This window comes from Crocodylus porosus, unplaced genomic scaffold (genome assembly GCF_001723895.1).
Source record: "Crocodylus porosus isolate Cpor-Errol unplaced genomic scaffold, CroPor_comp1, whole genome shotgun sequence".
NCBI lineage: Eukaryota > Metazoa > Chordata > Crocodylia > Crocodylidae > Crocodylus > Crocodylus porosus.
In genome coordinates, this window is record NW_017728948.1 from 72071594 (window position 1) to 72099070 (window position 27477).

The following is a 27477-nucleotide window of genomic DNA, read 5'->3' on the forward strand; positions in this document are numbered from 1 at the left end:
GGCAGATGTGGTTCCCCTAGCAGACCCTAGATGGGACCCTAACAATCCTGTGAATCATACCTGTCTTACCTCTTACAAAAAACTGCTTATTCATGGGCTCAAGCACTCGGCTGTCCGACATAATAATCAGGCAAAGCCATATAAAATAGTATAGGAGCTGAAAAAAAGTCCCGTTGCATTCCTACAGCGCATCCGAGACGCCATTCGGCAAAATACCAGTGCAGTCCCTAATGATCAGCCGATGAAGGCAATTATAAAGAGTATTTTTACCAGCCGTGCAGCCCCTAATATAAAAAGAAAGTTACAAAAAAAAAAAAAGACTTAATGAGTATGTCTGTAGCACAAATCCTGGAAACTGCAAACAGGGCGTATACTCTCAGAAAAGGAGAAAAAAAACAAGAAACAAGTTAGAATGCTAGTAGCAGCAGTACAGGTCAGAGTCAGAAAAAAGCCACAAGAAGGTGGAAGAAGCAAAGGTATAAGGGGTCGTGGGCGCAGGCGCCCTGGCCCACAAGAAAGGCGCCTGGGACAGAACCAATGTGCCTTATGCTGGCAAAAGAAACACTAAAAGAATAAATGCCCAGAGAAAGGGAGAGACTGTACTCCTGTAATGACAGGAAAAGGACAGGAGTAGGGGTGTCAGAGGAAACGGACCACCCCACCCCCAAAACCCCGAGTAAAAATGCGGATGGGAAATTCAGAAATTGATTTTTTGATAGACTCCGGGGCAGCACAAACCACTATAAATCAACCTCTTCAACTTCCCGTAGCGAACTCTCTCACCGTGGTGAGTGCCACAGAAAAAAAGACTCAGTGCCCAGTGTATGCTCCTGCAGAATATGCTCTGTGAGACCGGGCTCTCTCTCACAAATTGGTCTACCTTCCAGATTGCCCAGCACCCCTGCTAGAAAGAGACCTACTTTGTCGATTAGGTGCATCACTGCATTTTACCCAGGATGAAATAACCCTCACATTGCCCCCTAAAAATGCATAGATAATGACCCTCGCGGTTAAACCCTCGGCCATGAACGCTCCCCCGGAGTGGAACCAGTGAAAAGACCAGGTATACCCTTTGGTATGGGCAGAGAGGGTCCCTAAAAAGGCTACACATCAAACCCCCATTAATATCCAACTACTGCTGAGAAAAAGTCCAGTACGAATCAAGCAGTACCCAATCAAAAGGGAAGCCAGAAAGGGACTGCAGAAAACTATAAACCGTTTCCTAAAGTACGGCATACTGCGAAAGTGTCAGTCGGCCTGGAACACTCCTATCTTGCCTGTACTAAAGCCTGATGGCACATATCGACTGGTGCAGGACCTAAGGGCGGTTAACGAACGGGTTAAAACTATTCATCCCCTCGTCCCAAATCCGTATACCTTGCTAGCCTCCGTAGGGGGGCAGTATACTCATTTCTCAGTTCTTGATTTGAAAGACCCTTTCTTTACGATTCCAGTTGACCCCCCCCTCAAGAAATATTCTCTTTTGAATGGGAGGACAGAAAAAAGGTTAAAAAACAACTTTGTTGGACAGTATTAGCCCAGGGATTTAAGAACTCTCCTACCCTTTTCGGCCAGTCCTTAGCTAAAGACTTGGAGGAGTGGAATAATGAGCATGAAGTTCTCTTGTTACAATATGTGGATGATTTATTAATTGCTGCCATAGATTTAAACTCTTGCCTTAACACCACGGTAAGCCTCCTGAACTTTATTGGACTTCAAGAATATCGGGTGGCTCGAAATAAAACTCAAAGTGCTCTCCCCGAAGTACGATACCTAAAATTTCACATAAGACAAGGGGAGCGAAAGGAGGCTATATGCCAAGTTCCCATTCCAAGCAACCGTAAGCGGCTCAGAGCGTTTCTTGGCATGGCAAGTTTTTGCAGAATATGAATCCCTGAATTTGGACTATGGGCAAAACCACTATATGACTGTGTGAAAGGGGCAGACCATGACCCCTTTTATTGAACTCCAGAAGCCGACAAGGCATTTAAGATACTAAAAAGAAAACTAATAAAAGCCCCCGCCCTGGGGTTACCGAACCTTTCTAAACCTTTCCAGTTGTATGTGCATGAACGAAAAGGGATGGCTCTGAAAATGCTTACTCAATTGTTGGGGGCGTGAAAACATCCCGTTGCTTATTTCTACAAACAGCTTGATCCAGTTGCCAAGAAATAGCCAGCGTATTTACGAGCAGTTGCGGCAACTGCCCTAATACTTAAAAAAGCTAAAAAATTAACGCTGGGAGGAGTCGTGCAGATATATACCACACATATGATCCAGGCTCTGCTAGACGCGAAGGGGGGTCTCTGGCTCATCCAGGCTCGGGTAGCTCGGTACCGAGCTAAATTGTGGAAAAACCCTGAAGTGACTCTGGAGCCCTGTCCCTCCCTTAACCCGGCTACTCTCTTACCTAAAACAGAAAAACAAGAACATGATTGTTTAGACATCATAAATACACAATACTCCAGCCGTGCAAACCTACAGGATCAGCCACTTCTGAATGCTGATTGTAAGTAATACACTAATGGCAATAGTATTGTTGTAGAAGGGCAAAGAAGAGCAAGTTATACTATTGTAACCCTCTATGATGTTGTTGAGGCCAAAAGTTTGCCCGCCGAAACATCTGCTCAACTTACTGAACTGGTGGCCCTAACCCAAGTGCTAGAACTGTCAAAAGGGAAACGGGTCAACATCTGTACCGACTCTAAATATGCTTTTGAAGTACTGCATGCCCATGCTGGCCTATGGAAACAAAGGGGACTGCTGACAGCCCAAGGCTCCCCAGTAAAGTATGAACCCCAAATTTTCCGACTCCTGAAAGCTATCCAACTTCCCTCGGCAGTGGCAGTAATGCAATGTAAGGCACATCAGAAAGAAAATCAAGACGTAGCCAGGGGTAATGCCCGGGCAAACAGAGAAACTAAAATTGCTGCCACCCTGAGGACGCCGAGACCTGCTGACATCCCTATGCATACTCTCATTCCATCAGTGGGGGAGCTCCCGGATCCCCAGTACTCATATGAAGAAAAAAAAACTAGCCGACAAGCTTAGTCTCCAAAAAAAGAAGGGATAGCTCTGCTCCACAGACGGGAAGATCCTCCTACCAAAGAGCCTGACCCAGCCAGTATTGCAACGGCTACATCAAACTACACACGCTGGAAAAAAAGCTCTCACTCAGTTGGTAAACAAAAATTTTCTAACCTCTGGACTTGGACCTCTAGCCTCCCAAATACAGGCCAACTGTTCGATTTGTCAAAAAAATAACCCTCGACCCGGTCTCTCAGCACCTCCAGCCACTTTAAAACCTACTCCAGGCCCAGGACTGGTTTGGCAAATAGACTTTACTGAGTTCTCCCGAACTCAAAAATTTAAGTATCTCTTTGTTATAATAAATCGATTCAGCGGATGGCCTAAAGCCTTTCCATGTTGCAATTGTACAGCCAAGAGTGTAGCTCTAAAATTCGTCCGAGAAGTTATTCCCCGCTTCGAACTTCCCCAGTGAATAAAATCTGACAACGAAACACATTTCATTTCAAAGATCATCCAAAACATCTCAGATGCCTTACAAATCCCCTGAAAACTCCATACTGCATAGCGACCACAAGCTAGTGGTGTAGTAAAAGGTACAAATCAGACCCTCAAGCGTCATCTATCAAAAATCTGCCAAAAAGCCTCTCTGCGATGGCCCGATGCTTTGCCCCTTGCTTTGCTTCATATCCGTGCCCTCCCCAAGAAAAAATTAAGGCTTAGCCCCTTTAAGATTATGTTTAAAAGGGCATGGCCTATAAACGAGACACCGGTTCTAGCAGGGGAGTGGGAAATAAAATGTAGTATTTTGTCACGGTATATGTGCTCTCTATCTGCTATTCTTTCTTCTCTCCATAGATATATTAAAAACTTGCAGCCTCTTCCGCTAAATGCTCCAGTCCACTCATTACAACCGGGAGATTCTGTGCTCATTCGTACCTAGAAGGATGAGCCCCTCCAAGAAAAGTGGAAAAGACCTCACACTGTTCTACTAGTTTCCCACACAGTGACAAAGGTCGACGGACACAAAAACTAAATTCATCACTCTCGTCTAAAACCGGTGCATACTCCACCCAAGGAACAGTGGACCATCCAGCCCACTGACAACCTGAAACTAAAGTTGCTATTTAAAAGAAAAAAAGTTTAAAAATTAACAGTATGAATTCTAGTTTAAGTTTCAAAACTACTGTAGCATTTACCCTTTCCATTGTAAGCTTTCTTTTCCTGCTACCTTCTGCTGCATTCTCTTTACATGCAAAATGAAAAGGAGACCCAGCAGACTTCGTTACAAACACATTTTGTCAGCTGAACAGGCTTTTGAGCTGTGAAAAAGTCAAAAACGTGAACCCCCTGTCTTTGATTCTCTCTGAAACTAGTTGCCCAACCTCGAAGGCCTAAGAGCAGGCATCCTTCATCTCCTAATTACCAGTGTTATATTGTGTTTAATTACTCTCCTCTTATTTACGTGCTATAACGCCCTCCTGCACAAAGTCTGTGCATCCCCCTCCCTGAGCACTTCACTATACCCCTGCATTAAATATCCCAATCCTCAAACACTCAGTCACTTTTTGTCTTCAAAATATGAAAAAACTCAGCCAAAACTTTGTTGAGTATTCTCAAAGAAGAAAGCTGTTAGTGTCACTGGGCATAACCCTGAATAACTCAGAAAAATAAAAAACCACGAGTGTCGAGAAAGTCCTTCTGCTCCAGGCTCAGACGAGCCAAAGCACCCCCCTTGCCCAACCTTTGTAACCCTTTCTTTGGCACCTGCAATCTCCTATCCTTCTAAAAAACAGGTGAGCTAAAACTGTTATCTGTGAAATGCAAGGGCACCGCTCGGAGAGAGAAGGGAAAAGGGAAAGGGGAGGAAGAGGGGGGAAAATCACTGACAGTAAAACTGACCGGGGTATAAAGATCCTGCTGTTGCAGAGTTAGGTATGCAAAATTTGAGACCATACAGTCTCCCTGTGCCTTTTACGTGAGCTCAAATAAACTCTGTCTGCTTCTCCCCCAGTGTGTTTATTTGGCGCGATGCACACCAGGCAACGAACCCAATTCTTGCCTCCCTCGGGCACCTTGTGCCGGCAACACTTGAGCACTGTAAAGTGCTCATTTTATCTACATGGTTTCTTTTAAACACTTTAAAATCTATGGACTATTGTGCCATCATAAAGTTAGAAACATTTCAGAGCAATGACAGGTGACGGGTTAATGCCATCTCAGACATGCACAAGTGTGACTTGCCACTAGAGAGCCTGGTGAGCAGGGACATGGACAGGACCCTGTACTCTATCCCTGCTCTTGGGTGAGAGAGGAGGGTGGCATGTAGCCCGGGGGTAGAAAAACCACCATGGGAACTATGGCTTCTCACCCTGCAGACAGTAGGAGCCAGCTAGAGCTATAGATGGGAAGAAAAAAAGTCTTGGGGGTGGGGTGTGTGAAAAAAATCCTGTTTGAAATGAGCAGGTAGTCGGGGATACTGTAAAGAAACAGAAAGAAGTAGTGACATAAGGATTTTTAAAAGGGCAGAGATGAGTTAATACTCACACAAAAGCACGGGTGAAACCCAGTGGGATTGCTGTAAGGGTTGGGTAAGGGGTGTGCTGACAGAGCCATTTCAAATGAATGGTGGTTCAGTTCAAATTAATACTGTGGTGGAGCTATAGTTGAGCCATGGCACAGTGGCTAAAAGTGGTGGTGAGAGGCAGGGTGGGTGGGGAGAGAGATTGGTTGTCCAGCACTAAAAGCAGCTATGCCCTGTGCTCAGTAGCAGTTAATTGGCTTTTTAACCACTCCCCTTACCCCCTGGGCAGTAAAGTTCAAGAGGTCTGAAAGTTTGCTTACAGAGCAAAGGGGTGGGACTGGTTGGGAATGGTGCATTTTGGGATACTAGAGGAATGAAAAAGAACATTTGATCTTCTCAGAGCAGACTAGCAATATCCTGGAACATACCAAGTAAAATGGACCAAAGATAACCCTCACTTGAATTGGCATAACTTAAAACTGTCAAGGGGGTACTTAAAATGGGTTAACCTTTAATGGGTGAATGCTCCCATTTTATGTGCCTTTGTGATGGTTTAAATATAAATTGTAAAACCACCCTAGCATAAATTAGAAGCATGGCCCAGAGTTAACCCTTTCCTGAAGTGGTATGAAGGAGAGGTGCTTAAAGGGCACTTAGTGTGAGTTTACCAGCTTTAAGTGCCCTTAGTGTGATATAAATATAGAATGCAACTTCTCCCTTAGTGAGTTGAGAACAGGACTCAAGCTTGGAATACATGAACTGTACTCATAGTAGGAAATTTCCTTGTCTTTGGATATAGCACCCTAGATCCAGATTTACACTTCTAAAACATATTGAGGCACTGGGCTGTTTAATACATCAAAGATATAACTGAATTAGAGCTCAAGGTCCTGGTTTTTAAATTTATAGTGTTACAAAAGTGTTACAAAGTCCAGGGAACAAGTTCATGTAAAAACACAGGTTTAATTTACTGTCCTATTTGTGAAGTGATTTAAAAGAGAAATGGAAGGTTGTCTAGTTTGATTTGTAACACCCATCCAAGTTCACCCATCATACATATATAGCATTAGATACAGAATCTCCTTATTCATCTCTTACTGCAAATCATGTTGTTGCTGTTTAATTCTTCCCATTTGTCAGAATAATTTTGATGGCATTTTGTCTTATGATGAATATCTATAAACCTATCTAAACAATATATTATTGACCCAAAGGATAATCTGGTGAGAGGAATGTGTTACTTGGATAGAAACATGTCTGTTTATTCTCCTGTGCGATACAAATGAAACTTCACAATACATTTTTAATATAGTATTTGTACACTTGAGTTACTAAAAATAAAGGACTCATAATTTATTGAAAGAAATATGATGGTATTGCTGAACATCTCCAAAATATATAGAAATATAAAGAAAAAAAAATCTTCCTTTCCAGGCTTTCCAAAAAAAAAAAAAAGTTAGAAAGTGAAGAATTATTAATAATATGCTTTTCTGAAGTTAACAATATTGGCAATAAAAAATAAGCCATGTTTTAAGTACTGTCAACTGAATCCAACTGAAACAACAAAGCACTAACATTTTAGATTTTTCACTGGCTGCCCAGGGCCTTTTAAAGTGTTAATTATTCAAATAAGGTGAAGTTCATTAAAAATGTTTCATGTAATTGTTACAACCTATCAGTATAATGTGTACATTATCTTTCAAATTCCTTTCTAAAGCAATTTATTGATATGAAAGGAAGTGTTTGTTATGGTCCACCTATTGAAAGGTGACTATAATTACAAAGAAAATTCACGTGTCTCAGCAGTTAAAGGAGTGGATTTTTATGTAGTTACCATGTACATTTTCCAGATACAAAAAGAATAAAGGAGTAGATCTTAGGCCCTGGGCCAGCTGATGGGAATAATGGGATGGCCCAGAGGAAGTCAAAAGCTCCCAGACAGAAGCATCAAGCCAGGGTATTATCTCAAGGTCTAGGAAAAGACTACAGAGTATGAGGAGTTAATCCATTATTGTTTATGCATTGTTTGTTTGGTTATTTGATGATTTATATTGTGTCTTATGGAGCAAGTCCTGGGGAATTGAACAGTGTGTTATGTGCACAGACAACCCACCACAGGCCCCTAGCCCACATTACAATTATGTTGCAATCATTGTTTTAATTATACTATAAATAGTAACCATGCTACACATTCAGCCAATTTATGGCACCATGAAGTGGCAAACTAGCCACAAAGATATTCCACAAAATATATATGCAACATTTTTATGGCTTGTTTGTATGGTACCATAAATTGAAAATGTTCACCCTCATGCCAATGCTATCAATCAGCTGATTGTCAGAATAACATAGGGACAGGTATTGGCATTGGGACAGCTCTGGTCTCAGCTCCAAATAATGGCTGCCAGGAGAGCAGGCTGCAAGGTTATCTGGCAGGGATAGCTGAGGGGTGCCAGCCAATGGGAACCTAGCAACCTCTGAGCTCAGGCACCTTCCCTGCCTTGCTCTGTAGCTGTCATGACTGCAGTCAGCTGATTGTCAGAACTGGCCCTAGTAGTGGACCGGGTGCAACCCTGGCTCCAGGGGAGAATTACCCACTGCCCAATCTACAGGATCAGGCTGGAGGCAGCTCAACAATGGCTCAAGTGGGATTGGAAGAATTTTAGGCCTTATCCCAAACATGTACATGTGGCATGTCAGGAAGCACAGTGTTTGAGATGGGGCACAACATTCCTCTAATTCCAACTGCACTATTGTTTTCATGTCTGCCAGGGGCCTTAGTCTGTTATTTGTAACTTTTCAGTCACCATTCAGCAAACCATTTGTGTGTGTGCTTAAATTTAAGTTACTGCTGCAGTAATTCAGCAAAACAGTTAATTGGGCTTAAACAGAAAGAGTTAAGCACTAACTTGAAATTAAGAACATACTTACGCATTTTGCTAAACTGGTATCTGAAAGAACAGAAGATATTTACAATCCTTTCTAAAACATGAACAACCAAGGAAACATTTCATCAGATATATTCAAATGATTGGATATTAATTTTTTTAGGCTGTACCAAGTATCTGTAGAACTAGATACAGGGGGCAAATTCTATGCTCAGCCTGACACACTAGTTATTCTAATAATAGACACTGAACATACCAGTTAGAGTGCAGAATTGGTCTCTGCATTTTGCCCTTTATATGTCTCCTTAGAGGCAGCTCTGAAAGAAAATAGGATGAAGGTGATAATAAAGGATCGAGGTACAGGGGAGGGAATTATGGAAAGGTAGGAAAGAGAACCAGCTATTGAAGTGTAAATGTTTTTCTTCCTTATTCAATATCCATTTCCTTCTCTTCTTTTCTCTACTGCCACTTCACTTTATGGAGTTAAATATTATTAGAAATATTAGCCCACTAATACATGCATTAAGTAACCTACATTAAGTAACCTGCATGAAGTAATATTTCTTAAAATTATAAATTATTCATCAAAAAAAATTTACCATCTAAATATAATACTGTAAAATGCATGCAAATGAAAACCATGTGACCATGTAGGTGTTCAGTGTATTTCAGTACTTGCTTTAGTAATTATGTTTGGCTGGCGATTAGTAAAGAATTAAATCCTGCTGAGAAGGGCAACATCAAGACAGAGATTATTTCCTTATAGTATGTTGGCTGTTCACAGCTACAGGATATAGATGCCCTCATGTCAGTTAATACATGTTCTAGAAAGCAAATGACATCACATATATCAGAAGACAAATTTTTCGTACTCTTTTGTGGCTAGTTCTTAGGAAGACTAATCCTGCTTTTGGACAAACATTTTCTCCTCTCTGATCCAAAGAAGAACTAGTTTGGGGTTTAGTGGGAGTGTCATACATATATATTAATGCAATGCAATAAACTCTGGAACTTATTGTGTTTGAGTTTATGACTTTCAGGATCTACATTTACACTTGTGCCTGGGTCCACAGCACGTTGAGATGGATCGAAGCATCCCCAGCTGGCAAGGGGCCCAGGAGGTGAGACTGCCAGCCCAGGGTTGTTCCTTCCTCAGCATGCTCAACATGATGTGGAGGGGCTAGTTGAGGCATAAGGGTGCTTCATCATGGGGCTAGCTGACAGGCAGTCCCTGGACTGAAGCACCCTCATGCTCCAGCCATCTGTGTCAGCATCTACAATAAAAAAGTCTGCAGCAGGAGAGTACTTGTATTTACAAGTACTACCCTGCTGCAGAATTTATGAATTCACTCCAGCCTAATAGCCCAGTACATGTGGATGTCAAGACATTTACTGCACAGCTAATTAGGCAACTCCACAGTAAATGTCTCAAAGTAAACATGCCCAGTTACTCCTACTGCACCCAGTTACTTCCACTACAGAGAAACTGTGAGGTTGTTGCCTGAGCCTCCGTAGTTTGGAATAGACCCCCACAGAAGTGGTGCAAGTACCTACTCTGCATATCTTTAAGAAACACTTGGATGTCTTACCTTGCTGGGGTGATCTGATCCCAGCTGACTTCCTGCCCTTTGGGCAGGGGCTGGACCCAATGATTTCTCGAGTTCCCTTTCAGCCCTTATGTCTATGAAATCTACGGGATGATGAACCGAAGTTTAGGTTCAATAGATGCAACTGAAACATTTAAGGGAATCATGCACAGCAATCTATACCAAAACTTCTTTACAGTTCATGTGTCCAGGGTCTGGAACGGACTGCCCCCAGAGGTGGTGTAAGCACCTACTCTGGACTCATCAAAAGGCATTTAGATGTTTATCTTGCTGGGATTATTTGACCCCAGCAGACTTCCTGCCTATGGCAGGGGGGCTGGACTCAATCTTGTGAGGTCCCTTCCAGCCCTTACTGTCTATGAATCTATGAATGGGGAAAAAGGGACTCCACTGTCATTAAACCACCTGCCAATGTAAAATTGAATGCCCTGATTCAAAACTAAAAGCCCTGTTCAGGAAAGCACTTAAGGAGGTGTTTAATTTAAACCTATGCTGCAGCCCCACTTGTACCCATTACTTATGCTGAAGCCCATTGTACCATTACTTAAAACAAGTAAACCACCTCATGTGCCAGTGGTAGAGAAGTTCAGGCTTTTTATGGCTAGTCAAAGTCTAGAGAGAATTGTATATAACCAGTTTTTTTTTCATTTAAGGTCAACCGTTTCCTTCAACTTTCCTTAAGAAAATTCCACTCAAGAGCTTATCCACCCAAATGCTTCAGCTTTCCAAAGTGCAATTTCCTGTTACATACTCAAAATTGCAAATGCTTAATTTTATGATCTTCAAAAAAACCAAAACAAAAAAACCCTAAAAGATTCAGTAATCAAAACAGCTCAAGTCTCGCTGACACTAACCATAGATTTAATATTGAAATACTATAGCATAGATTTCTTCAGAAATAATAATGTGAAAGGTTATGGTCTTCTCATGTGATTAGTATTTCAATAAAGCACTGCCATTTTTCCAAAGTTGTCCTTGTAGCTGCTCTCTTTCTCAGATAGTTCTTTGATAAATTGATATTCAGAAAAATGACTTCATATGGTACCATATAAAAGGGGCTGAATAACAGGGAACATGGTTAAATTACAATTACTTTTCCCACCAAAGGGAAAGACCTCCATAGTTCACTGCAGGTGTCATCTCCAGAGAGTTATGGCTCATTTCCTCATTAGTGGAATTAAGCTGTATCATGCTATGGTCCTCTATAACATACTCATCTCCCAGTACACATATACACACTTTTTGGAATGCTTAGTCTCAGATTACTTAAGTGCCGCTATCAGAGATCACTACTCTCCTTGGCGCAAACATTTATTAAAAATACATTCCCTGTCTCAAAAAGCTGACAATCTGGATTTCAACAGAAATATGTGAATGGAACAAATAGATGGCTGGGAAAGGGATTGGGGGGGTGGGAAACAAAGAAGCGGCAGTAACCCAAATACAGTTTATTCTTGATTTTATATCATGTACATACCAATATGTGTCTGAATCCAAATGTATAAAAAAAAATCACAGAAAATATAAAATGCACGTATTTCTATGAACTAATATGGGCATTTATATCTAAACTGTCAGGTAGAAATGAACAGGCTAATGACTCTTCAATTAAAAAAAAAAACTACCCACAGCCTGTATGTGCTCTCACCATTAATTATCAATATTACTTTAATTTAAAGATACTTTCTAGAGAAGGTACGTGAAAACACTGGGGAACAACTGAATACATGACTAATTGATTGACAGATGCCACAAAGGCTGCTTCCAAATTTCTTCTTGCTACACCTCTTTGAATATACATCACTAGTTGGATAAAGATGATTGACTGCTGGTATGATTTCCACAGACACCATTTCGTGGAATGACAAGGGAAAATACTCTGGACAAGATGGTTATTAAAAAGATTACTTTGGGGAACTGGAAGCCTTGGGGTTCCTGACTAAACAACTAGCATCAGAGAAGATCAAGCAACCCCTATTTGCTCAGTCTTGTGTTCATTAAAAACCCACAAACACCTTCAGGCACAGATGTCTTAAACATCCAAATATATATCACTGATATCATTAATTGTTCCTCAATTTGTGTAGCACTTTTAAAAGCAAACCATTGCCAGCGTGTCACAGTAACACGGAAGACTGATGCACTATTTTTAATATGTGAAGATATTTCTGGAGCATTTATAAAGTGTAAATGGTACAAGGAATATCGTAAAATAAACATGATCTGATTTGACTTCAAAAAAGTTTGGGTACTGAAGATAGGAATCTGTTAAGTTGCATGCACGATAATCCGCATTTCATTTTAGGGCACAGGAAAATGCTTCCTGAATTGTAGCATAATGGAATATCAGACTTGAGAAAAAGAAATTTGGTTTCCAAAAAATAGTTTTGATTAGAACTACATTCTAAAAAGTTTAATTTAAAAGCTATTGTACAAGCCAATAGACCATTTCATATGAGATGGATTTAAAAAAAAAAAAAAAAAAAAGTAGAAAAAAATCTTTTTCAGTCCTATTTTAGAGTTAACGAATAAGGATGATCGTTTCAAATAATGCTATAAAGAAAATCAATTCTGAACTTAACTTCAGCAATTGCAAGCACCAAGTCCAACAAAAATCACTAACTATTTTAAGGTTATGTACATAAAGCAGCAAAATTGGATTGCAAAAAAGTGTAGTGCTGTGTAAAGCAAGCTCACAGTTCTTGACATCTTTGTGAGGCTTTCCTCAACACTAGCATTTCTAGCTCCTTTCACCAGCTGTATCACTTCACCAACATTGTGACAGAATGCAATTACTGTTGCAGTGTGCAATTGTCCCTCTATGACTTTGTTGGTTTCCTGGTCTCTTGAGATCTAACCCCTAAGAAAAGAGGTTCCCCAAAGAAATGCTAGTATTGTTTCCCATATTACTGCCTCCTCTGAAATCACAGAATGCATATCTAATTGTTAAGTATATAAGGCATCTGCTTCTAAAGAAAATTTACTCAGCAGCAACTAAAGATACTAAAATCATGTTCCATGAAATACAGGAATTCTCTCCTCTGGTTGGACCAAAATCCTTGCCAACCATGTGGAAAAGCTGTTTCAAAGAAATAACTTCCACTAGTGTCGAGTCTTCAAACAAGCTTTCCTAGTTTTAACTCTAGTATTTAATAACTATGGGCAGCCAGAAGTAGGTCCTCTTTTGCTGGTCATTAGATCCCTTTCACCTAAGCTAATCTGGGGAAATCCATTTTGATGGAATGGATGTTGTGAGGACACCATGAAGATTTTATGCTATTTTAAAAGTTTATACAAAATAGGTATCTTCCCCCCATACCCCAACCCCAGACCATTACAAATTCAAAGTTACCAAAGAAAGTTACAAAGAGAAACTAGAAATGAAAGCAGAAAAATCTGAAAGCAATAACCGCAGATTATAGAGGCATAACAAGACACCTGAGCGCTATCCGTAGCAGCTGCACACAGGTCAGTGTAAAGGTTTCCCTCACCAACCACGGTTTTTCCAACTGTAGTTTTGGGTATCCATGCTTCAGAAAAGGTAGGGGAGTACAGTCTGAAAATATCCCCCACAGTCCCCCTGAACCTGCTCATGCCTCTTACTCCCCCTGCACAGCTCCACAGCCTTGCTGGTGCCCCTCACCCATCCACCCACAGCCCCTGCTCCTCCAGCCCTGTCAGTTTTGCCAACCACAGGAATTTTCAGGAACCAGGCAGGAGCCAGCCAAGGAAGTGAGAGGGTTTTGGTGCTGGCTTTTAAAGTCCCCACAGACATGCTGCCACCTGAAGAGGATTCTTCAGTATGCCCACCGAGAAGAAATCCCCTCAGACAGCCAAATACATTTCAACACTGGATCACGTAAAATAGTATCCTGCAGGGACCTTGCAAGCAAATGGAGGCAGACTCTTTTGTACCTCCTTCAGGGTAACTCTGGATGTATCCAGGAATACCAGCATAGATTAGCACTTGGAGTCTGAGACACACATGAAGAGGGAGGCTGATGTGAGGCTGAAGGTCAGAGTAAGAAGGACAGATCATGTCCACAGAAAGCAGCCTGTTTAGGCTGCATTTTCCCTCATGGAGGATTTCATGCAGCAAACATCTTGCTGGAGAAACTTGCAGTAAACACCTTGCTGGAGAAACTTGATTGTTTCAAGGTAAGGGACTACCTGAACCAAAATGTGCCATTTACTGGCAGTTTTCCCTGTGCCAACAGGCTTTGCCTGCAGTGATTGCTTCACATGTACAGTCCACAGAGGCTGGCTTGGCAGAGCATCTTTCCTTTTGTTGTGGCTGATGAAGCCACTGACCCTCAAGGTAACTAACTACATTCTGCACATGTTATTTGTATTGGGGAGCTAAACCAGCTAGGACCTGCCTGTGTTTCTTCTCCAAACTGAGTCAGTCCAATATCTGTCAATTTTTTTACCGTGTCCCAAACCATCATGGAGATAATTGTCAGCTATGGCATAGACTTTAACAAGATTTTAACATTCCTGTCTGACAGCGCCATGTACATGTGCAATGCTTTCTCTGATGTGCTCCAAGGAATGTTGCCCCATGCTGTTCAACGTCACCTGCAATGTGCACATTCTGTCCTTAATAAGTGGCATCTGGTGCACATAGATCCCTATAGTGGATAGCCTGGTAACTTCTTTCAAGAAAGCCTTCAAGCACTGCCCAGGTCATAATGTCCAGTACAGGGAATCCATCACCAGTCAGAGCAGGGACTCGCATGGCACTGTGCTGCTGCCACAAGAGCCTGAGCTCACATGGTGGAATTCATGGTTCAGTGCAGTCCATTACTGCACTACCAGCGGTTTATAAGTGAGGAGCTAGAAATCACACACAACACACAGTCCATGCTTTGTAATCTCTTAGGGCAAGGCAATATTCAAGATCAAGTGACATTTGGGGCTGACAATGCCACCCGGTTCATGGAACTCCTGATGTGGTTTGAAAGCCAGCAGGCTGTGATGCACCATGCACACAAGCTAATGGGCTAGATAAGCTGGGTCAAAGACAAGGTATCACAAGAACTGTTGAGCTGTCTTTGTGAAAACCAGTACAGAAGGGACCTGTTCCTGGTAATAGTTGTGAAGCTGAACCAGTACAAATGTATGTTACTGTTACTGCCATTGTGGTTCAGAGAACCACCTGCCCCCTTCCTTAGTGCTGTTCAAATTTGGGACCCCAACCAGCTGAGTTTTGACTCTCAGTTCCTAAAAGCAATCCAGGAATTGGGGAAAGAACATGACAATGAACATGCTGCTTATGTGAACTCCATCAAAAAGTGCCAGATGCTTGTGCCTGTGCAGGGATTCTGTACAGGTGTAGCAAAACCCCCAGTTTCTTTCTTTCTTTTTTTTATTGCATTCCCTCCCCTTCCCCAACCATTTCTGACTTCTTATCTACAGGGAATAGAGATGGAAATAAATATAAGTGAGCTCAAACTTAGGATAACCTTTAAACAGTTTTATTTTGGTAGCAAGTTTTTGGTTTTGGATATCCACTGTTTTATCCTGTATTATTATTAGGTTTGTATTGTTTTTTACTGTTGTATATTGTATTATTAACATTATTGTATTGATTTTTATGGTTTCATATGGATATTGTATGGTTTAGGCCTGTGTTTGTAAGTGAACCAAAGTCATGTCAAGTTTCCATTTTATATGTCAAGTCTCCATCTTGTGTCTTCTGTATCCCATGTGTCGCAACTGTATGAGTCACGTATCCCTCCCATGTAAATTTGTTCCCGGATGAATGAGTGTGATTTGAAATGATTGAAATACAATAGTAGTAGGCCTCTACTGAATGGCCTGTAATGACTGGGCCATCACCTCGCATTGATTCATCCAGGAACCACAGACCTCACCCAGGAACAGAGACAAGACCAGCATTTGAAAGACAAAAGACCCTGAAAAACCAGCAAGTTTCACCATTACAGACACCCGAAACTGCACATCCCTGCATGGAGCACACATGCTCAGTATGTCAGAGGCAGATCCTTGCCTGGGCACGCCTCCTGTCACTAGGGCTCACACAAGGTCTGCCCCTATAAAAAGAGACAGTGAAGACAAGCCCAGTGAGATGCCCCCCTTCTGGACCAGCACCATGCCACACCACATATCTACCCAGAGGCCCTGCCAGTGACCTCCTCTGGACAACATCTACTGGACAAGGATCCCTTTCCAGTCTGGATAGGGATTACCTGCATACCTCCTCCTACAATTTGGACTTTCTCTCACTCTGTGTGTCTCCTTTTCTCCTCCTGGACTTCAGCCCTTGCACCAAGCCTCTCTAACCCCTGCTGCCATTATGTGCATGTGTGGGTGCAAGGAAACCAATCTGGTATTGTGTCACCATCTTCCCTGTTCAATAAAACCACTGTCATTTGCAACCCCACGTTGGGTCATGTTTTACTGAATCCCAGTCCCTTCCTTATCGTAAATTCCAGCCTCATTCTCTCTCTCTCAGGTCTAGTCCCCACCCTCTCTGCTAGTTTCCCAATCCCTTCCCAATTCCACCTCCCCTTTTCTGCCACCTCTCAGCCTCTCCTTGCTTTCCTGCTCTCCCTGCTGCCTGCTGCTTTTCCTGTGATCTTCTGCTGCCTGTCTCTGTTTTCAGGCTTCCCCCCATCCTAGACCCCCACCCTGCAGCTTCCCAGCTCCTATTTGCTGTCTTGCGGTTTTCTCCAGCTCCCAGCACCTACTGCCACTCTCTGCAACTTCTCTAGCTGCCCCGGAGCCATCCTCTGGCTCCCCACACCCAGAGCCCCTCTTTAACACCCACACTTCCCCTTGGTCTCATTTTTCCCCCACCCCATCTACCTTTTCAGCTCTCCTGTAGCTCTGCCTCCAGTCCCAGATTCTGTGCGGGCATGCTTCCCTGTTCCACAGGCTTTGGGTGTTGTCTTTTAATCAATTAAGATCAATTAACCTAAAGTTACTCCTGAGCCTCAGTTCTTCAGCCCAAGCCCCTGTAGTCTACTGTCTCTAATCCCAGTCCTGATAACATTAACACCCTACACTTCTACTTTCTTACCTTAATCTTTCCCCAGGTATCCCAAGTACACCAAGCACATACATACATACACATCACAATACCCAACTTAGGAACTCACTTGTGTGTATGTGTAGGTGGGTGGTATGTGTGTAAATTAGTGAATATACATATATACACACATACATACATATATACATATACACATACACATATATATAGTGTGTATGTGTGGTATATGAATTAGTAATCCATATATGTGTATTGAAGGTGCAGGTGTTAGTAACTGGTAACTGATTCTGTCTAAATTTGGTGTGTGTAGTGTGCGTGAACCTAGACTAATTATTTTGAACGTGTATATATATATGGCATTGTGTGTATGATATACAAATTAGTGATCTGTGTCTAATTTTTGGGGTGTACAGTATATGTGCCTGAGCTGGTAGTGCGACTGTGTATGCCTAATAGAGGTACACCTAGTGAATGTGCACTTAATTGATTTTATGTGTGCACATGCAACTGTACACCACACCCTCCAGTCTAACAGCACAATATAGAGATCCTGAGTGTTGGCCTGACCCCTCAGGGCAACACAGGGATTCTGTCTGTGACTGGTTTCTACATCTTTATGCCCTGGCAAAACACTGCCTTACTATTCGATGAACTGAGAAGACCCTGAGCATGTGTATGGACAAGTGTTCACCCCACAGAGACAGAGAATGTCTCCAGAAACTGTGGCTGGGTGCAGCATGCTTGCATTTAATACATAGCATGAACTGCCTGTCTCAAGGTTAGCATTCAGTTTTGGTAAACTCCTTTTTATAGTGTCCACTATATTAAACTGTAATATAGTGGATATTAGTTACAATTTATGCTGTGCATTAGCTTTGTTTTCAGAAGACATTTTAGTTTAGAGTTTAATTAAACACTTAGATGGTATGAGGTATAGTACAAGTTCTATTATCTGACATCTTACAAGCCACCATGCTCCACTAACAGGCATGCTGGCTTGTAAGATAAAGTGAAACTGGAAGTGCCCACTGCGGCACTTCCGTTTTTTTCCAAGACCCCATGGCTCAGGGCAAAGCAGCCTGTGCTGCTGAGTCCCCATGGTCCGGGGGCATAACAGGATGTGTGGGACCCACCTCCCTTTGGGGTGGCGATGCAGCAGGAGGGGCAGCAGAACGTCCCAGACGTAGCATCAATTAACTAGCATATTTTCTTATCCGGCATCCCCTGTTCTCAGGGGATGCCAGATAACAGAGCTTTTATTGTAATAAAGTGTATATAGTCAGTGTTATTAAATACAGTGCATATAGTTGGTATCACTTGCAATTTATGGTACGCATCGCTTTATTTTAATAAGATATTTCATTTTAGACCATTATTAAGTGCTTAGATTGCTTAATAACGCATTAATTAATGGCTTCCACAGATTTAATCAGAGGATTAAGCCCACAGAAACCATTAATTGATGTGTTATTAAGCAAATGGTGATTTGGGGCCATCTGAGAATCTGCAGAGAGGGGCAGGAATACTGGGTCCCCTTGGCCAATCAAGGGAGTTGGGGGCTCCACCATGCTCAGCCTGTGAAAATGGCTGTCTGGCCTGCAGTCTGCCAGCAGCCACTTTGAGTTCAGTATACTTTTATGCATGTGGCAACCACTCTGGGACTCTGAGGCTGCAAAGCATAGCCCTGCGGTAGTAGCAGCTCTAGGGCCATGTTATATAGCCCAGCAGCATCAGTGGATCTGGATCCAGAATGCAGGGTTAGTCTGGGTACAGTGTGGCTTAGCCCCCCATGTCAGTCATTCATCCACAGAGCTGGATGAGTTTTGACACTCTCTGTCTACAGTTTACTTTGGGTTCTGCAAACTATGGTTGTAGAAAATTATACATCACGATAATCCTGAAATGGCTCTCCAGATAATGTGAAATGGGGGGTGTGTCTACATATGCACCCGATTGTACAGTAACTGCTGGTACTGCACAATCTGGGTGCTGCATGGGTTGTTTCCATCCCTACTACACAGTAGCAATGAGCTATCGAGCAGTAGTGGCAGCAACACAGTTCATGCCCATCGACACTATGTCCCCGTAGCAAACAGCTATGTTACTGTAGATTGTCACTCAGGCGATGTAGCATCTGATGTAGACGTGACCAGTATGTAAAACTCTTCATCTTAATCTAAACTTACCTTTGTACATTGTCTCTGATTCAAGGGAGAATCCTGTACTTACACAGCCTCAGTGGCCCTCTCTCTCTGTTCTTTTTCAAAGGTCCTACAGGTTCCCTGTTTAGCTCCTCACAGATGGTAAGACCTTCCCCTTCAGAAAGGCACCCTATTCTTCGTTGTCTGGAAAACCATTTTCTCTCTCTACCAACATAATACAGGCTTCTGGACAACAGGCTTCTGGCTCTAGAGTCTTTTGTTTCTCTGGACACCTCAAACCACTGTCTTGACAACTGTCAATGAGTTTATTGTGAATCATACACAATAAATCTTAAATCTCCAGCTCTTGTAGTCATGTGAACATATAAGAATCACATATCTCATTAAAAAATATTCTAGCTTTCATAGTTATGGAGAGAAGCTTGAAAAGAAAGGCTCAAAAGAAAGGATGCAAATAAAAAGGAATTTATATATGTATAATTTCAAATAGATCAGATTTCAAAGGGCCTGACTCATGAGTTTTGAATGCATGGCTTTTTAGTACCAGAATCAGCCTGGAAGACTGAATAGCACTGTACTGGCTGAAATCTTCAGGAAGGGAGAAAAGCCACCCTGCCTTCATTACATTATGCTTATGCACATACTTTAAAGCATATTTGGCTCATTGTCCCTCAAGCATTAATGTAAGCATGCAGATCCCCAGGAATGGCAAATGTTTTTGGAATAGCTTTTAATTTGAACCAATCTTTTTTTCCCCATCTCTCGTATGTTCAGTTTCAAAATTCTAATTGGAAAGTGATTTTTCCCCCTCAATATTAATATATCATTTTGCATCAAAATCCATTTTATGGAGTAAGAAAGTAAATCTAGAATGAAATGGAAGGGCAATGAAAAAATGTAAGTTGCACAGAAATTGAATTTCACATTAAACTTGCACCAGTTAATAAATAGCAGTAGGAAAGCTGAGAAACCTGAACACCCTACATAACTTGCAGAAAGTTTAGCAAACCATGAAATCAGTGGACTTAAACAGGTTTCTATGGCAATTAGCAAAAACAGGAAAGGACAACCTTATCATATGCCATCCATCTAGCCCCAAAAGACTACAGCAGTTGCAACTGTCGGGCCATAATTTCTGACCATAAAACTCTCCTTGAGTAAAATCCTGTATGTGACCTTCATATATACTGATGTCCTACAAATCTCTGCTATTCTACAACTGAATCCCATTTAGTTATGACTCACTGCCTTATTTACTTCACTGATCACAATAAGCTTTCAAAAACCATTATGAAGGCTTCAGTTAGTGTCTGTATATGCATTCCTATGACTAACCTGAATGACAAAGAGGTTTTTGGGGGTTTTTTTAATTTTCAAAACCCGTATGTAGATAGCTGAAGTGTCACTAATATTTGTCAAGCATATAGGATTTTGGTCATCATTCAGATCTGCTAGGGATGCATCAGTTAGTTATATAGCCTACACAAAGAAGCTCTATACTTTTATAAACATTTTATGAAAGAAACAATTAAAAATGATTATGTCAAAAGAGCCTATAATTTGTCACTACTTACTGCTGTTTATCATATTACTGAGAGGCAAAATGTTTGTACTAAGCTGACTAAGTGAAATTTGTACATATTGCATGATATTAAAATATAGTTTCAATTTAAAGCTATCAGGAGCTCCCAGAAATATTCAAGTGTAGTACTTTGACAACAACTGTGGGTTCAGTTATATTTTGTTATTCTGTGGATTGAGTTATGGAGCAATCTGGCGCTTCAATGAGTGTAAATATGGCACAACTGACTCCTAAGGGCATGATCAAAAGCCCATGGAAAAACATGAGAACTTTTCATTGGCTTTAGTGGGCTTCTAAATAGGCCCTCTGTCCACTTAGGTCCCTTAAGTGGCATTATACAAAATGTATCTTAGAGTGGGGAAAAACTTAAGAATCATAGCTTAGAAAAGTTGAAATTATTCCAGCTAGTTACTCACACCAATCACTGTGGCTCCCTATGATGGTTAGTTAAAAGTTACAGTTTGGAGAAAATGTTCAGGTGGATTAAAACCTTGAAAACTGGGCACTCAGGTTTACTTACAGAATGGCACATTTGGAAAGCAAGCATGTGATTGTTTCTATGGAATAGGATTCAAAATGGTAGAGCTGGAGTTCTGAGGTCTCTGCACATCTGTGAAGTTGGGTAAGCTGATCAGGTATTCAGATCACCCAGTTATTAATGACACTTCAGTCAGTACTAAAAACTGCAGGACTTGCTCCACATTCTTTCCTAGCTAGTGAGAGCAGAAATGAAGAAACAAAGAACTATAACCGGGCACATCTACACAAGATGCTTACTGAGCAGTAGACTAATGAGCTGTGCGGTAAACATCTCAGTGTCTACATGTGCTCCGCTATTAGGCTGAAATAAATTAATTTATTCCTTGGCAGGATAGTAAAAAAACTGCACAGCAGCACACATGTAGACTCTGCCCCAGCTGGCTGGGGCATCAGGGTGCTTCACTGCAGTGGCTGCCTGCCTGCTAGCACCATGATGAGGCACCCTCCTGCCCCAGCCAGCCCCTCTACAACACGTTGAGTCAGAGGGGTACAGTCCCAGGCTGGCAGGCAGACCCCCAGGACCCCCTGCCAGCCAGGGCTGCTCTGACCCAGCTCAGTGTGTTGCAATCCGGCACATGTGCAAACAGCAATAAATTCTGGGGCTGTAGTGCTTTGGAGTTTATTGCTTTGCATTAATTGCATGAGTAGATACACCCACAATGAAGAGTCTGTGAGAGGCAAAAGGGTAAACTCATTTATTTCTTCATTGAACACATGTCGAATGGAGAAAAAATTAATTAAAACATTTCAGAAGACTGTTTAAAAAATAGCATTTCAGTGTACTTAGAACTCCACTCCTTTGAAATTTTCAGCCCATTTCTTCTAGGTATGCAACAAAGCAATGCCACCAGGAAGAGAGATTTCACAGGAAAAGAGTCCTATTTATGTTACCATGGTTCTGATGTTTTAATTCTCTGTGCTGAAAAATGCTTAAAATATGATGTGTCCATTATATAAACTGGAGGCACTCTCTTGAATTGTTTCTTTCATTCCCCCCTCCCCCTCCCCACCTCACACACTCAGCAAACAAAAAATCTGATTGTCTTGGTTCACTACCATCTGTAAAAGAGATTGTGAATTGTTTCTATAAATAGAGAAAAACAATGCACTGACATTATGTTTGTTCATATATAGAGCATAAACATTATTATGCTTTGCTTACAGATGTTTAACCAGTCAAGGTTCAGTTTAAATAAGCAATTATAACCTCATCATTCCATATACAGAGGTTGAATCACACCGCAGGACTGCTTTCAATGATGTGACCCATTTTCAGCACTGGGACTCTTTATTAGCACTTAGGCTAATAGAGAAAACATTTCTTAAATTTTAATAAATAAGTTTCACTTCTTATTTCAGTGCTCTGTCATAAAGTATGTAGTTTCTGAAGGCACTCCCATTGGCATTACAGGACATCTCATTCACAGTTCATCTGGGATAAAATCTCTCGGCTGTGCAATTCAATCTCATAGCCCCAATCAGGACTATTAATAAGATGCCCCAAGATAGAAATGGAAGAAGTCTCAGGACACTATACTAATTTATAAAAGTAGATTCAAAGGGATGGATGCTGTGGTAAGTACAAAGGTAAAATCTATGAAATAAATTAGCTTGACCTATAAAACTCAGTATAAACCATCTTAGAGCTGATGTGCTCATTGGGTATGAATGATGTATTAATTTTCCCTGATAAAATGAAACAGAAATTAGAAATATTACATGCTTTCTTTCAGTGGATCATAAAAATCTAAAAGACATTTGCCAGTAGTATATGATTTTGCTTTATTGCAGGCTCAAGCCCTAGAACAAGTTTTACTGTTCAGTGAGGTCAAGTCGTATTTTGACCAACAGGATTCCCATGTAAGGTTACGTTTCTGGACATACTAATATTATAAACATATAGAGCAATAAAGAACATCAAACAAAGGGTGCAAACCTTATTTTAATGGTCTGACTCATGTAAAAAGCATGAGAAATCTTCTCATGAACTGAAGCCATGCAAACTTTGAGCATTTTAGCCAATGATGACTTTAAATTTGGGGTTTTGCTTGAAACCAGAGGAAAAAAAAATAGAGGATTCCCAAACCTCTATCTTACTATACTAGACTTGTATCCCTGGCATCTACTGACCAAAATGGGGTCTCACTGGAAAAAAATGACTAAATGAGAGAGGAAGACTAAGTCCATTCATTCTCAATTAGTTAGGTTTCACAGTTCCACCTTGATTTTAGAGTAGAACCACAGATTTAATGCAATGTTTTGGCTTGACACATTTTTTCCATGTAGGTATGAATATGATATCAATATAATTTATGTGGAAACCTACACAATTTCTCCTGGGGAAAGGGAAAGGCAGAGGAATTAAATGCAGAGTAAACAAGTGCAAAGCAGGTGCATCCTGCATGGGATACATTAATTGTTAAATGGGATTTAGCCTCAAGTTACAAAAAACTTCTAGAATGTCAGCTCAACAGGATCTGTATTACTATTGATAACAAAGACAACAAGCCAGTAAGAATAAAAATAACCATTTTTTTTTCCAAGTTGCCTTTTGTCAAACAAAAAAATGTCACAATGTCACACTGGTACAGAAAAACGTTGCTATGTTACAAAGACTGTACCCTGCAATTTGATTGCTTTCCATCATAGATTTGCAGGAACTGAGTTTCGTCTTAGCAAATATATTTTATTGAGCTTCAGAACCTCCTTAATATGCCAGCAGGCCTTTTCCTCCCACATGAGAAGTTAAAGTATATTTCACCCTGCAGTTCACTTCTGTCACAAACTACTCCCAAACTTACAGACATTTTCTTAATGAGTGAAAAATGGAATTTTTGTATAAAAAGGTCAGCGATCCAAAATCAAAACCACAAAGTCATTAAATGTTACTTTCAGCACATCCACTTTTATAGATGTTCACACATTCCTTAAAAATATAAAATAAATCTATCCTGGTCCTAAACAACCATACAGCTTAAAAGAAAAAAAAAAAAAAAATCTCCATAAAATCTCTCTGTGCCCTGATGCTTTGATTAATGGTGTTTTGTTGTCAGGTATGTCATCATCAACTAGTATGATCCATCATTAACTGATTACAGTACAGCTGACATGCTAACAATGCAAGCACAAAAGCAACCTAGAAGGTTTTTCCCCTCCTTCTCATCTCTGAATTCTCAGCACATCCATTCCCAATACCTATATGTACCTCAGTCAGTTTAATTTCAGTTTTTCTTAATCCACACTGTTCGCAAAATAAATCACTCTTTCTGTAATCCATCATTGCTCAAAACATATTACTTAACACTGTTTTTTATTTATGATCTGATCATGTATTTCACAGTGCTCAAAGACTTGGGGGCAAAAAGCCTCACTAAAATATTTGTAACTTGTTACTAATTTTGGTTTAACCATATTCTATTGAAGCCAATGCAAGTTCTACCACTAACTTTGTAACAATCAAGCCTAATTGTGGATTAAGTTTTAGCAAATTAACTAGCTACTATACATAGACCAGTTTACTTCCACTGTTTCTACACAGTAAATAACTAGAATTAAGAAAGCCAACATATAAGATTTGCTATCTTGTAAACCAAACAACAAGTTAGATGTCATTTAAAACTCTGCATTTAAACAATCAAAGTGACTTCACCTAAGAATCTTGAGTAATATAAATATGCAGCTTGTAGTGAGCATGGATTTATAAAACAAACTATGTTTTTATGATATAATTAAGTGTATTTCTGTGATAACCATATGTACTATGGTTATACCCTACATATCAGTACTTTCTTCTTTCAGAGCAAGAAATAAGATGCGCATGAAATAGAAATACATAGTTTCAATATCTTCACACAGCTGCGTTTTTAGACAACATAGTCATACCAGTGACTTATTAAACCAGCTCAAAAAGATATAAAATACCGTGTTCTGTTATTACCCTACTGGTATTACCTTATCCCACTAAAAATATAACCATCTTTTATATAGAGTATTTGGCCATGATAACATATGGTGGGACTAGAGAATTATGTTTGACACGAGTAATTTTCTGGACTGCAAGGTTATTTTCAAATCCTAATATAAAGAAGGTAACCTTAATCAGTCTGTAGCACCTCAAGAGGTTATCCTCAAAACTTGACACATGCTTTTGCCACTGAGGTTGTGCTGGTATTTCAGTTTAATGAAGTCATTGAGCCATATTAAGAGGTCATGAAAGGAAATCCTGCTTGTCAGTAACCTGAAAATATCCACGCATTCTAACACAAGTTATTCAGAACAACTATGCCAGACTTCTCTCTACCTTTGCTCAAGGTCCTTCTTAATAAACATGACCAAATTCAAGATTTATGCTCCAAAATTAAGCACATTAGATCTCCATGCAACATAACTTCACTTTTAAAAAAAGAACCCACCACACTAATTATACATACCAAATACATTTTGCATAAAGACAGAGAGTTCATGTGCTTAAGTCATTAAGGTGCTCTGTATATAAAACTGGGTGTTGCTGTAGAAAGAAAACCAGATAAATATGGTAAGTTTTAACCTCCTACCTTCTTGAACTGCCTGGAATGGGTTGTTGCCATCCACAAATGTCACAGAACATGTGATTTTCTCAGTTTGTAAGATTTCATCATTCTGATTGAGGTCGGCAACTGCCATACGAAACACCTCTTCATCCTTTCTGGCAGATTCATCAAAAATTGCTCCTGGAAAAAATAAAGATATCCCATCTGTAACAAGCAATATATAGTACTTTAATGCCCCAACTGCTTGACATATTTTAAAATATAATTAATCTCATTCCTCCACTCAATGCTTAATAGCTGCTGACCCACCCTCCTACTCCCACCATCAATGTTACTATTGAATCATAGAAAGTTAGGATTGGTAGGGACCTCAGGATATCATATAGCCCAACACCCTGACCAAAACATGACCATCCCCAACTAGATCATCCCAGCCAAAGCTTTGTCTAGCCAGGTTTTGAAAACCTCCAAGGATGGAGTTTCCACCACCTCTCTGGGTAACCTGTTCCAGTGTTTGACAAGCTTCCTAGTGAGAAAATTCTTCCTAATATCTAACCTAAACTTCCCTTGCTGCAACTTGAGACTGTTGCCCCTTGTTCTGTCATCTGCCACCACTGAGAAAAGTCTAGCTCCATCCTCTTTGGAACCACCCTTCAGGTAGTTGAAAGCTGCTGGTAAGTCCCCTCTCAGTCTCCTCTTCTGTAGACTAAATAAGTCCAGTTCTCACAGCCTTTCCTCCTAAGTCATGTCCTCCAGGTCCCTCAACCTTTTTGTTGCCCTCCGCTGGACTCTCTCCAATTTGTCCACATCCTTTCTGTAGTGTGTGTGTGTGTGGGGGGGGGGGTGGTCCACAACTGAACACAGTACTACAGATGTGGTCTTACCAGTGCTGTATAGAGGGAAATAATCACGTCCCTTGACTTACTGGCAACATACCTACCAATGCAGCCCAATATGCTGTCAGCCTTCTTGGCAACAAGGGTACACAGCTGAGTCATATTAAGCTTGTTGTCCACTGTAACCCTCAGGTCCTTTTCTGCAGAGCTGCTGCCCAGCTAGTCAGGCCCCAGCCTGTACTGGTGCATGGGATTATCCATGCTAAGTGCAGAACTTTGCACTAGTATTTGTTGAACCTCATGAGATTTCTTTTGTCCCAATCCTCCAATTAGTCTAGGTCACTGAATCCTAGCTCTACCCTCCAGCATATCTACTACTCAGAAACAATCCCCAGGGCACTCCAACTGAGTACAAAGCTCCAGCCAGTTTTCTATCCACATTAAAGTCCATTCATCCAGCCAATACTTCCTTAGCTTGCCTGGGAGAATGTTGTGGGTGGCTGTATCAAAAACCTTGCTGAAATCAAGGTACACCACATTCAGTGGTCTCTCTGCTTCCACAGAGCCAGTCATCTCATCTTAGAAGAATGGATCATAGAATCCAGTTACTGTTTCATAGTCTGTGGCAACGGTAGAACGTAACTTGGGACAGAAAGCTACAAACACTACTAAAGTCAACTAAAAACACCATGGAAATCTGGGTAGGCATAATATAAATTACCCAACCTGAAATTCAGCCAATAAATGGAAACTAAATACCATTACAA

The 27477-nt window shown here is 40.9% G+C and overlaps 1 protein-coding gene across 1 annotated transcript in view; it reads right to left on the reverse strand.

The window, feature by feature from the left end:
- GRID2 (glutamate ionotropic receptor delta type subunit 2) overlaps positions 1 to 27477 on the reverse strand; it is a 1453399-nt gene that overhangs the window by 1136672 nt on the left and 289250 nt on the right. The window contains exon 2 of the mRNA XM_019552630.1: positions 25899 to 26054. Within this exon, the coding sequence (XP_019408175.1) occupies positions 25899 to 26054 (156 nt within the window). The remainder of the gene's footprint in view (positions 1 to 25898; positions 26055 to 27477) is intronic.